The 12499-nt window shown below is 52.5% G+C and overlaps 3 protein-coding genes across 3 annotated transcripts; 2 read left to right on the top strand and 1 right to left on the bottom strand.

Annotated features, from left to right (window-relative positions):
- Positions 1–938: 938 nt before the first annotated feature.
- On the bottom strand, positions 939–1400 carry UMAG_10585 (uncharacterized protein; the record flags this gene model as incomplete). The annotated part of the gene is made up of 1 exon (XM_011390060.1): positions 939–1400. The coding sequence occupies one exon, from the start codon at positions 1398–1400 to the stop codon at positions 939–941; it is 462 nt and encodes a 153-aa protein (XP_011388362.1).
- A 3632-nt stretch (positions 1401–5032) lies between these two features.
- On the top strand, positions 5033–7950 carry UMAG_06351 (uncharacterized protein; the record flags this gene model as incomplete). Its single annotated transcript, XM_011390030.1, has 5 exons — positions 5033–5169; positions 5298–6594; positions 6644–6888; positions 6929–7365; positions 7427–7950. The coding sequence occupies 5 exons, from the start codon at positions 5033–5035 to the stop codon at positions 7948–7950; spliced, it is 2640 nt and encodes an 879-aa protein (XP_011388332.1).
- Positions 7951–10643: 2693 nt separating this feature from the next.
- Positions 10644–11309, top strand: UMAG_06350 (putative endo-1,4-beta-xylanase A precursor; the record flags this gene model as incomplete). The annotated part of the gene is made up of 1 exon (XM_011390029.1): positions 10644–11309. One exon carries the CDS (start codon positions 10644–10646, stop codon positions 11307–11309), a length of 666 nt encoding a protein of 221 aa, XP_011388331.1.
- Positions 11310–12499: the final 1190 nt, after the last annotated feature.

Here is a 12499-nt window from a genome sequence, read left to right as displayed (position 1 = left end):
AACCCTAACCCTAACCCTAACCCTAACCCTAACCCTAACCCTAACCCTAACCCTAACCCTAACCCTAACCCTAACCCTAACCCTAACCCTAACCCTAACCCTAACCCTAACCCTAACCCTAACCCTAACCCTAACCCTAACCCTAACCCTAACCCTAACCCTAACCCTAACCCTAACCCTAACCCTAACCCTAACCCTAACCCTAACCCTAACCCTAACCCTAACCCTAACCCTAACCCTAACCCTAACCCTAACCCTAACCCTAACCCTAACCCTAACCCTAACCCTAACCCTAACCCTAACCCTAACCCTAACCCTAACCCTAACCCTAACCCTAACCCTAACCCTAACCCTAACCCTAACCCTAACCCTAGCGGTTGAGCCGTCCAGCCGTGCATCGCTCCAGCCGTTGACACATTCAATCACTCATCCCATTCATCCCCTCTTCGAACAAAGAAATACTATCACACCCCCCTCCATACAACTCTTCAAGCCCTGCCGCCCGCCACCAACAACAACCCACCATACTCACCCCCCACACTATACCCACCCACACTCAGACTCGCTTCAGCGCTCACCCAATGTTGCCACCAAAACAAAATTAATAATCTCCAAATTAAATACCAACATTAAAAAAAAATTAAAGTACAAATAAAAATAATGATTTTACTCACAATATATATCTGCCCCACTTCACCCCATACCCACCTACAATATACATCCACCCCTCAGCATCCACCCTCGAAGGCAGTGCATACGAACAGCCGATCTCCGCGTCCAGCAACCCGTCCAGATCCGCTCCAAACCCCGTGTTCACCAACCACGGCTCGCGATCCGCGCGGGCATTGGCGCGCAGTGGATCTTGCGCCCTCCGCGCCGGCTCAAAAACCGCCTCGATTTCGCCCTTCACGTCTTCAAAGATGGCCGCCCGCCCATCCTCAGTTGCCGTTGGAGGTGGAAGTCGTCGTTGGGGTGGAGGTGGATGCGGATGTGGATGCCAAAGTGGAAATCGTGCAGGATGGGTCGAGCCGTGCTGTCTGCTGAGGGTGAATGGGCACTGCGTCGTCGACTTCGAAATAATCAATGATGCCCTTGGCTGTAAAATAGGTCTGAAGCTGGCAGGCGCGCCAGAGGGGAGCAGCGTCAGAGTGCTCTTTGGGCTTTCGGCCGTGCACACTCATGTGGTGTCGGATCTTGTCGAGTCGTCGTGTGCTGAAAAAGCCAGGTTGCTGTACAGGTGCAAATGAATCCTTCGTACAGGGCAAGACCGTCGACGGGCCGACATGGCTGATCTTGTCGGCGTCTGGCCGCTGCCCGCTGACGCAAGTCGTCGACGCTGCTGAAATATAACCAAAGCTGTGGAAATGCTCGAGGGTGCGAACAAGATGCTCGCCTTTCATATGGTGTGGACGAATTCGGAGGTGACCCACCCAGCTGCTCTCTCTGGGCACTAGGCAGGTCTCACACTGCCGACAAACAATAACGCCATGCTCTGTGTTGTGATGGAAGCTGTCGAACGACATTGTCCTTCGCCGCTTCAGTGAGAGAGTGTGTCGGTGTCGGTCTCATGCGTTGACGGTCGGTCGGTGAGGCTCGATGCCTGAAGAGATGCGTAGTAGAGTGGTACTGGATGGATGCATGAATCGATGCGTAATAGTGAAAGTGGATGGATGCCTGAACCGATGCGTAACAGTGAAGGTGGATGGCAGGGAATGGTAGAGAAAAGGTGAAAGGTAGTAAGCAGATGGAAGGGAGAAGGTGAAAGGTGGATGGCAGATGGCAGATGGAAGAGAGAAGGAAATAGCAGAGGCACACGCGCGGCCTGCGTTGGAATTCAGATCAGGAGCGAGATGAGATGAGCATGCGCAGCTCAGCCGAGTCCAGTCACAGTCGAGTCGTAGCAGATCACAGGCACCACGAGTGAGCTAGCTAGTCCTGCGCTGGCGCCACTGTGAGCGTGTGGGGCTGTGCGTAATTTGGGATTTTCCACAGAACGCCCTGCGAAATCGATTAAGGCAGCGGAGCGCTTTGTGGGCCATTCGCGATTTTCATCCCAGCGGCCCCTAGAATTTCCAAAATCCGCGTCACTGCCCAAGTGCCCGGCGGGGTTAGTTTTTGTAAAAACCCCTGGGACACATTTTACTAGGAATTTCGGGTGGATGGAAGATGGAAGATAGAAGAGAGAAGCAAAGAGGGACACCGGTGTCTGCGTCGTAAATCATGAGTGAGATAAGACTAGAGGACCCTGCACACCGCGAGATGCAGAGGGGCGCGGTGCGGCGCCGATGGCCATTTTCTCTTCTCGAGTATAAACAGCTGCAAAAATTCAAGGCAGCAAATGGCTCTGGTCGATTTCTACCCAAGCATCCAACCCTCTGCAGCGGAGGTTCAAAATGGAAAATTTTTCACACTGCCCATCCGCCCTACCAAAATAACTCAAATCTTGAGCGTCCTCACACATTTTATTAGAGCCGATGCGCGCTGCTGCCCAGCCTTGGATGTACAAGCTAGGCAGCGGCAGCAGCTGAAGCCGATCAAAGTCGCGCGCATGTCGGGTGATCCCATCGAGGAGGGTGCGCTCAGCTCGGCTGTTCCACGTCGAAATCGATAGCTCTGCATAGACAAACGGAACATCCGTGGAGAGTGGCTGCGTCAATGCGGCAGGGTAGGGTAGAGCAGAGGGGAGGGGAGGGGAGAAAGGAGGAGGGTGATGGTCGAGAGCAAAGGCCAGGGTCAGGCTGCGGGTTGAAAGGCGCGTGGCGTTATCGGAGATGAAAAATCTGCACGCGCGAGGCGAAATGGCAGAGCAAAAATTTCCACCTCTGACACGCGTTTCGGCACTCTCTACTGCTAATGCTGTGGCTGCCTCTGCGGCTGATGATGGGTGCTATGTGCTGAACACTGCTGATGCGCTGGTTGTTGCGCTTCTCTGTGTGTGGCGGTGGGGACTGCACGCATGTACAGCAGTGACGGGCAGCAGCAAAGGAAGGGCTGGCACCGATCGCTGACTGACACGGACAAAGAGATGGGTTGGCGACTTTGTTTCCACGCTTACACAGACGAATAGACAAAGGGATGCTGTTCACAAAGCTTGCACTGGAGAAAATGCGCTGTGTGAGTTCATCAGAGCGGTTGACAGCCGCCGCCACAGTCACATGCTTGTGCTGAACAAAGGGAACCATTTGGAAAGCGTGGGTTGGGGTTGCACGCGTTGACATCAGACCAATGTTGGCGTCCTCATTTCGCAATTCTGACCCACACTCCAACACACATGCACACACAGTCCATAGACGTACTGACCTATCTGCTGCCATTGACAGTCGTGAGTCGGAAAGTGCACCTCACATCACACCTCTGCAAAAAAAGAATGGTCTAAAGAACGCAAAAGAATGGTCCAGAAAAGGGCTTAATGTTTCAAGTGGTTACAATCTGCTTCCCCAATCAGCCATCAACCATCAACCATGCTGACTACTCTACAACCATGCTGGCTCTTTGACATACTGAGCTAGATCGTACTCATTCCTGCTATCAAGTCTGTTGGACTGAGCTATTGGCAGTCGGCTATAGAAGTGTGGTGTAGAATCGTGATACCGTGTGTGATCTTCACGCGCACCCTGCGTGTGACAGCGCAGAATCGTGAATGCCGACTCAGGAGCCTGTCGGGAATAAGCGCGTGCCACCCTGCAGCCACGCCTGTGACAACAGCGCGAGTGAGCCAACCTGGGTTTCAGAAATTAACGACTAAAGGATGGACGATCCGTCGCAGCCTTGAAACACGTCGCGGTCGCGTGCACAATAAACTAACCCAAGTTACGATTCATTCTCAGCCCTCACGTGCCCAAACTCGAATGTGCTTGCTTCTCTGCGTTCTCGTCAGACTGCCTCAAACGCCAACCGAGCTCCTCAAGGCAGCCTATGAGCGAACAGACCACATGAGGTCGTACTTTCTTGGCTATTCAGCAGAAGCATCCGCCAAGAAATCGCGAGCACGAGAGTCTGGCCAAGGGTTAGCTGCCCATGGCATGGCTATCCGCGCTCGTCTATCCAAAGCAGACGTGCTTGAAAGGCGTGCAGTGCTGTATCTCGTCCACCAAGTGTGTCTTTCCGGTGACGTTGGATCGGATGTTGGGCTTGCATCGGTAGAAGGGTTGGTCTTTACTAGCCCCAAGATCAAGTTCTTTACGGTACGCATGGAAGGTGTAGCGAAGGTGTGCGTCCCCACAGTACTTCTTTGCAAAGCTGACTCGCTAGATGAAGGTTGCTGCGACCGACCTCGGTCTTTGGGGGGTTTCGAGCGCGGGGGCGAGAGAGGTGCAACAGTAGCAATGTGAACAAAGACGAAAGCCAGCTGCTCTTCGGCAGATCCGAATTCAGCGAGGCGTACTGTAGAGCTGCCAACCGATCTAGGAATTAAGTGTGGATGTGCGCGATATTGCGATGTAGAATTGGATCTCAAGCCAAATGCAACCCCAAATCGAATGCGGGCAATGTACGGCGTCTGATCAGGGTGCAAGAAGAATGGTAAAGGCAGGAGGGCGAACTACGGAAAATGAATCAGCCTATGGTCGTAGAGGACCGAGGGTTCGATGCTGCTCAGCTGTGGTGAATATTCACGTTTGGATCATCTCAGAAATGCGCCACCTAGTGCCTGGAAAAATGACTCATCCACGACGGTGATCTTACATAGTGGTTGACACGGGATCATCTCGCGTCGCATACATACGCAAAAGTTCGCCTTCGTGATTTACAATTGGGCTTTTTCGCCTATCGAAGCTACCAAAGCTTGGATTGAGTCACCTGTGACTGTCAACGTTGAGATCACACCACTCGCTTGTTCGAGCACGGGTGACAGCCAAAGGACACTCGCGAGTGGCCGTTAGCGATCGTGGCACAACTTTCGAGCCTTTCTTTGTTTTCCTCGTTTTCCTCTTTGGCGTCTTATGTTTCGACCACCATCACCACCACTACACCCATCTCCACCTCGCATCGCTTGCCTATTACAATCGCGTATTATCGTTTCTCACCTTGCACTATGACCAAGAAGCGTGGAAAGAAGCGCGCCCACACCGGAAGCGCCCGCGGTGAAACACCTCCTGTTGGGCCTCAAACTGTCTCAGCACCACCGCCCGTCGATTGTGAACAGCTGAGTGTTAGCAAATGCGCTTCTTCGTACGGAAAATGATTCACCTCACACCAAACAAGCCAAAGACTCGGTCAACAAGCTCAAGCAGCTTGACTTGTGGGGATATTTTAACATCGGGTCCACCGCAAGCTCTTGCACACCTAAACAATCCCAGCTTCTCACTGTACACCACTCACTTCACCGATTGCATTTGGGTATCGCGTACCGAGTTAAAAGAAATCATACCTGAGTTCAAGAGTATGACGGAAAAATTGTGCCTAGAAACGGAGGTCAGCAACGTTTACTGGGATCTCGCCGCCAAAATCACCTCTTACAGTGATGTTGACGAGGCACTGTCGCTCGTGCTTGTTCACGTTGCACATTCCTTGCCCATACTTACGCTAGGCCCACAAGGTTCTGGTCCCAACGTTCGTTTATCAGCCGAATTTGGCCGTACCTATCACGGTACTGCGCCAGACCGCTTCCTCCAGTTAATCACTGAAGAGGATCGGAAGTACAGCAAGGGTTATCAATATAGCTGCAATCTCCCTTACCACCGAGGCACTACCATCTTCCAGTCAAGCGGCACCGGCAAGTCGCGCATGGTATACGAATGTAGGCATCGAACTCCTCTTCTCTATGTCTGCATTGGACCAACTAGCGCCGAAGGACCGGCCAAGAAAGCTTATCCCCTTCCTGACCGTGGTGTACGTTCCTTTTTCGAAGAGGCTCAGAAGACCCACAAGGATAAGTGTAACCTTCAGATTGCCTGTTTCCTTGGCGCTTGGTTCTCGGAGCTTGCTCAACGCCTCGCCAACTTGCCCACTCAGCAGCAAAAACACGACTATCTGATGCAGCTCAACCATCTCCATCTAAAGGATGGTATCAATGCTGAACGCACCGACTTCTTCGAAACCGTTTCCGAGCGCGCTTCTGACACCCTCAAGCGTGCCGACAGCAGCTTTGACGAAAAGTCGAAACATGATGAACTCTTCACCGCTCACCTCAAATCGCCGCTTGCCGCCCTCGAACGAGAGATGAAGTACATTATAGCTCACATGCACCCGCCCAACGACCACGGCGGATCATCACCCAGGCCTCCTATCATTGTGGCCTTCGACGAGTGCGTCGAACTCAACATCGAAAAAAACCCAGACATCAATCAGCTCAACAGCCTCCGCCGCGCATGGAATTGGATCAATGCCCAACAAGCCAGCGCCAAGACCACGACGTTCTGGCTTGTGTTGATCAGTACCAGCAGCAGCGCGGCCTATCTTGTCAAGCACGCTGGTTCATCGGGGTCCGCCCGTGACATAGAATCATTGGCACTGCCCATTTTCATCGGCGTTAGTTTTGACGTGCTGCTTTCACAGCAACCCAGCCTTTCTTGCGCCTCGCAAGCTTCTGCGGACTCTCACATCATTTACTACGGACGACCGCTGTGGAAAACATTCAGTTCTGGAAGCCTCTGGGTGATGGCCAGCCACAAATTGACGGGGAGCTGAATTCTTTGACGTCAAGAGCCCCGCCCACTGCTTCAGCGTCTTGGCGTCTCGTCTCGCGCTAGGCCTTTCGCCGACTCAATCGCCCAACTCGGAAATCTTCGCAAGACAGAAGCAATTCGTCGACAGCACAGTAGATCGCCACATGCGCATTGTCACGCATGTTACCAGCGAGGGTGTCATGCACGTTGAATCTCCATCAGAGCCTGTGCTAGCCATCGCTGCTTCCAATATTATGCTGGATCCCCAACTCGAGGAACCTCAGTAAAACGACAGCCTACAAGTACGCAGACATCCTCGAGAGTTTTCAGCAACGTTGCTTGCTCGACCCCGGGGTTCCCGTGCTGAAGGGCAGTTTCGGAGAACTTGCCTCGCGGATCATCTTGATGGTTGCTTGCGACGCCGTGAAGCGCAAAAAAATCGAACAAACCGAGCCAAAGGAATCGTCGGACACCCAGCACGTGGGCGCCAGCATCTACGCCAAGCCCGTACCTCTCGAAAGCGTTCTTGAGAACCTTGCCGAGCTCGACGAAGCCAATCGCACTGCGCTGCGCCAACGCCTTGAAGATGTCTACGATGCCGGCTCGCGCACCGAACGGCATGCGATTCCGTTCAGAGATCAGTTGCAGTCGGCTTCCGCTACGCTGCCGATGTGGATCAACTTTACGCATTTCGACTTGCTTCCCGAAGAGATCAACGAGATAAGCCCCCGAATTTCTGTGGCACTGTTGGAAACGTGGAGTAGCCGTGCAAATGGCGCACACACAGCATGGCATCGATGGCATCATCCCGGTCTTTGTAGGTCATCTCGACCGGCCCTTCGTTGATGGTTCATCCACCGATGCCTCTAACATCACTCTTGAGCCCAGAGAGGGCGAGAGGCACGCTGCGCGCTACATGACCTACATTGCCTGGGAAGCAAAGAACCGAAGGGATCCACAGAGCACCACGGTCCCTGCTAGTTCAGCGCCTGTCGTTGCTGGACCGGTGATCAAGAGCGCCTCGATGGCACCGCCAAACGAGAAGCCACTGACCGAACAGGCTCTGTTGATCGTGCTTTTCGACCTTGGCACAAGCACCGGGTTCAAGAAAGCGCAAGACGGCTCTCGACCGCAAGTGACGCCTATTACCGGTCAACAGTGCCCTCGGCTGTGCATTCGGGGTTTGCTCGGCCCGCACGCTTACCCCTGTCTCGACCTTTTCGAGGCCCGTTCAACCTTGGTGGACATTCTGTCGTCTAGCTCTGATCCCGCACCAAACCCTCTCAACATCATCGAAAAGCCCATGTGGAATGAGCGCATCCAGCCCGAGTCGGATTCCATTTAGGGTGAGTTCGATTATCGCCTGCTCTAGGGTTTCCCAACGTTCAACACCGTTCTGCAGGCTCAAGGCGCCACCAGCACCCTCGATTTCGTCTCTCTCCTGATCCTTTCCGAAGCTCTCTCCTGTTTCGTTTTTCGTACGCAATGGCAATGAACATGTTTCCCTTTCGACTACGTTTCGTTTTGTTCGAGCCTTGCCCGCCACACAACGGAGACCTCAAGCGTACGGCTCTGACTGGGTGAACACTACCGTCCTCGTCACAAGCAGCGATGTCTCGGCTTACGAATGTGTTTCTTTCTCTCCTTGCCGCCATATGCGCTTGAATTGGAATGAGAGTTGCTCCCCTTGAGAACAGTAGATTTGCTACATCTGGTTTCAGACGGAAGATAACCGCGAACCCATTGCTCCGCGGCAAGGCGGCAGGGTTGAACGTTCGAGCAAGTTGCGGCTCCTATGCAGATTAAATATGACTGCTGTCCTTCGTGCTTTATGTCGCGTTCCCTCCTTTTTTTGCGCTAGAGTGACCAACTACGGCTGGTCGTGAGCCTTGGAATAAGCACGCATGTTCCACGCCGCCGAACGACTCTGCCTCTGACACGGAGTGATATGGCTGTCGCAGTCGTATGCGTACTAGCATCTGTACGGTCGACAACCGATGTGCAGAGGTAATAAGTACTAGGTTCAAGGTGGGCTGCAAACGGGGAGACAATGGTCTCGAGCAGAAAAATATGGTATGCAGACAATACACTCTTCACATCTAATATCAGGCGCTAGTCCGGCGAATCGGAGATCGAGGCCAGCCCTGTCCTTTCCAACGATCAAGATAGAGTTTGATAAGCTCGTCGCTGATTGCTTGGGAGTTGCTGAGAGTGCTTGAATAGGACCTGGTTTTGGTCAGATCGAGCATCGCCCCGCCAGTCCCCAGCTGGAGAAAGTCTCCGGACCCTGTAACTATTCCCATCATCGCCGCGTTTCTCTGCTCTCTTTTTTTGTATACCCTCAACCCTGCAACTGAGCTTAGATGCCGTATGCAAAGCACTGGTCCACAATGAAGACCCTGATCCAGAAGAAGTCTTACAAGATGCCGAGACGGCATACGCAGATTGGTTAGGATCTTCACAGTGCTCGCGATTCAAAAGAGCTGGCAGCACTGATTCCACATTAAGCTTCGATGCATCCTAATGTACTTACTTGTACACCTCTGAAATTTTGACGTCTTGACGGAATTTTAGGAGCTTCGGATGCAAAAACAGATGTTAAAGACCAAAGCCAATTCTGTCCAGAGAAAAGTACTTCAGTGAGTAGATGTATTTCACTAACCAAGTAAAGGTTGAGTTGAAGATTACAACCCAGGTCCGATTGGTTGTCTAGACTTCTGTTTGGTACAGTGGTTAAGCTTTAAGGCTTGTTCACGGCACGCTGGCCCCAAAGCATTGTTAGGCTGTCGGCTTCGTTAATTTGTTCGCGGGTGCACGGTACCTGTCATGAACGATGGTTGTCCTCTCCCCACCGGCAAAAGCTTGATATCACACAGCAAGAAACAAAGGTGGTGGGTAGGTGCTTAGTTCGATATGACTACTGACTTGGGTTGCAGATAGCAGACGCTGCCCGAATGAATCACGAGTGTCCAGGCCTGTCAGCGGTCAAGCTTCGAGTAATTCTTGTTAACGATCTCAGCCTCATGGCGGATGCACTCGATCCGCATTAGTTGGCAGGTTGAAACTCCGCGCGTGGCAACGCTAGCGCCGTTTGGAGATCTCAATGAACTCGGCTAAGTTTACACATCGAAGCACACTGATCAACATCAGTGAAAGAGGAGTCGACTCTGTCGCTCCCAGCTCACCTTGCATGAACCCTAGCCGAAGATGAAACGTGCTGTGTTGTCAAGAAGATTCCTGCAAGAAGCTGCAAGTGGCGCTAACCCGATTCGGCCATTCACCAGAGGCCGTCGACACCGGTCAATGATGGTCGACCATTATCACCGGTGTCTCCTGTTGCCGTCTTCTTTCTGTATTCAAGACCACGAAACCGCACTCTCGCTTAGATGCTGATCTGATTCGAAAAGGACCGACGGCATCGAGACGCTGCCTAGCTTTCTTGCTCTTGTGTATTCGTCAAGAAGCAACTCAAGGCCAGGCAAGATTTTGGCGTTCTTGCGCAGACACCAACCGAGAAACAGCATGCAAACGCCTCGTCTATCTTCAGATGGTTCGGTTGACATCGCATGAAGATCGCAGCACTGCTTTAGGTCATCAGGTTGCATGTACGCCGGCTTGCACCGCTTGAATTGCCAGTCTTCGAGAAGACGCTTCCTGCTCGGCTGTTGGCTTCTGCGCCGCCAGCCGTCTCTCCGCTTCCCAGCAACAGCCTTTGACCAGGGCGGCAGCTGCCACGTGCAATGAACAGAATGCCGTTCTTCTTTTGGAAAGGTCGTTCACTCGACACAGCTTCTTTGCAGCTCCTTGACTCATTCGCTTGCTCTTCGACTTACTTGAGGGCCTAGCACATGTTGCGGCGGTTAGGGTTAGTTAAGGGTTGTGTGCTTTGCCCATCAATTCGCCTCAGTAGTTCGACTGTCACTGAATGCTTAGTGCAATAAAGCTATCATGGCAAAGATCATGTAACTATAAGTACACCAATTCCATCGAACCAGTCTCCGAACTCCATGCCATCGATCTCTTCTTCGAACATTCAAGATGAAGTTTGCCACTGTCCTTGCTTTCGCCACCGCAGCTGGCGCCGCTTTTGCTAGCCCGCTCGCCTCCTCAGAGACTACCGAGGCTGGTCAGCTGTCCAAGCGCCAGTCGATCAACTACGTCCAGAACTACAACGGTAACGCTGCCAACTTCAAGTATGACCAGCACGCCGGAACCTACTCAACGAGATGGACAAACCCTCCCGACTTTGTTGTCGGTCTGGGCTGGAGCCCAGGTAACAGCTATCGGACCATCAAATTCAGTGGCTCCTACTCGTCCAGCTCGAGCTCGTACAGCGCCGTCTATGGATGGCTCAACAATCCGTTGACCGAGTACTATGTGGTTGAGAATTACTCATATGACCCTTGCTCTAACAGCGGAGCCCAGGTGGTCGGCTCGGTCACCTCGGACGGTTCAAACTACAAGATCTGCAAGCACACTCAGTACGATCAACCTTCGATTCAGGGCACCAAAACGTTTGGTCAGTACTTTTCGGTGCGTGCCAACAAGCGCAACTCGGGCTCAGTCACGCTCTCGAAACACTTCAACGCTTGGAAGCAGCACGGCTTCGCCAACGGCGCTGCCAATCCAGACTTCAACTACCAGGTCTTTGCCACCGAGGCCTTTGGCGGTACTGGTTCTGCCTCGATGTCCGTCTCTGGTTGAACGTTGAGAGGCCGGATCGGACAGGTCCTGCTTTTACTAATCCGACGCTGAAGGACTTGGGTTTTTGCACAAACTGAGTCTCAATCGGGACGCTGATCAGCAGGATGAGATTGCCGAAGTGCACACTATGCGCGTCGATGGAAAGAAAGTCTGGCACTGGTATGGGAAAAATGTCTGTTTCGGGAAACAAGTCAATCTCAATTTTAAGTCACGAATCATTATATGACTTATTCTTCTTGTGGCTGCGACTGCGATTATGTTTCATGCGGGCCTTTGCAACAGAAAGTAAGAAACAGGATCTTGACAATGTGGTAGCTCGATGTTGTTGGTGAAGTGTGTGCAAGAATTGACGCTGAATCTGAGCCTTGGCCTTGATCCTGGGACGCGACAAGCGTGTCATCGCCAAGGTCCGGAAGACGTGGGTCTTGATCTGGTTTGGCTGGACCCTGTACGTAAAATTACACAAGGATTCTGCGTAGCAGTCTTAGAAAACGAGGCTCCGATAGATACAACGACCCATTTCCCTGTCAAGCTGAGTGAATTGTGGCCGCAATGTTGAGGATGTCGCTAGCGATGTATCATGCGAGCGATCCGAGTCCAACGAAGAAAGACCGATAGCATTGCCGATGCGAATGGCCAGGCCAAGATTGGCATGATACGTCGCGGTCTGTCCGCTGCTTTTGAGGTAAACGCCTTGGAGGATCAGTGTCTGAAGGATAACTAAACTGTGGTGGCCCAAGTAGCCCGAGGCGACCAGAGCGTCGTAGCTTGCTTGATAGAACGCCTCATCCTCTGAGAACGATCCGGGTGCCTCGGAAGGATTTTGCTGGTCGTCTTCAAGTCCGAAGTGCACTGCCAAACACAGGATCGATAACAGAAGGGCAAGTTGCTGAACGCAAAGACGACAAGAAAGGCCTTAATTCCACAGGTTTCGGAACCAGGTGTTGAAAGAAGGAACATAAATAGGTTGGTGAGACCACTCGAGCGTTTCAAATTTCTTATCCACCAGGTCACATCACAGGGAGTGCGTTGAGGTACAAGGCCAACAGCGCCAGTGCGCGCGCAACACACTCACCCTAACCTGACAAGTGTGACTTGTCAGAGACGTTGGCATGGACTGAAAGAATCTGATGGTCAAATCGATCGTGCACACTGACCTCAACCTGCGGTGCCTCAATCGTGAGTGTAAG

This window comes from Mycosarcoma maydis, chromosome 4 (assembly GCF_000328475.2).
Source record: "Mycosarcoma maydis chromosome 4, whole genome shotgun sequence".
NCBI classification, from domain to species: domain Eukaryota; kingdom Fungi; phylum Basidiomycota; class Ustilaginomycetes; order Ustilaginales; genus Mycosarcoma; species Mycosarcoma maydis.
The sequence above is the reverse complement of the archived record's forward strand: the minus strand, read 5'-3'. Positions and strand labels throughout refer to the sequence as shown.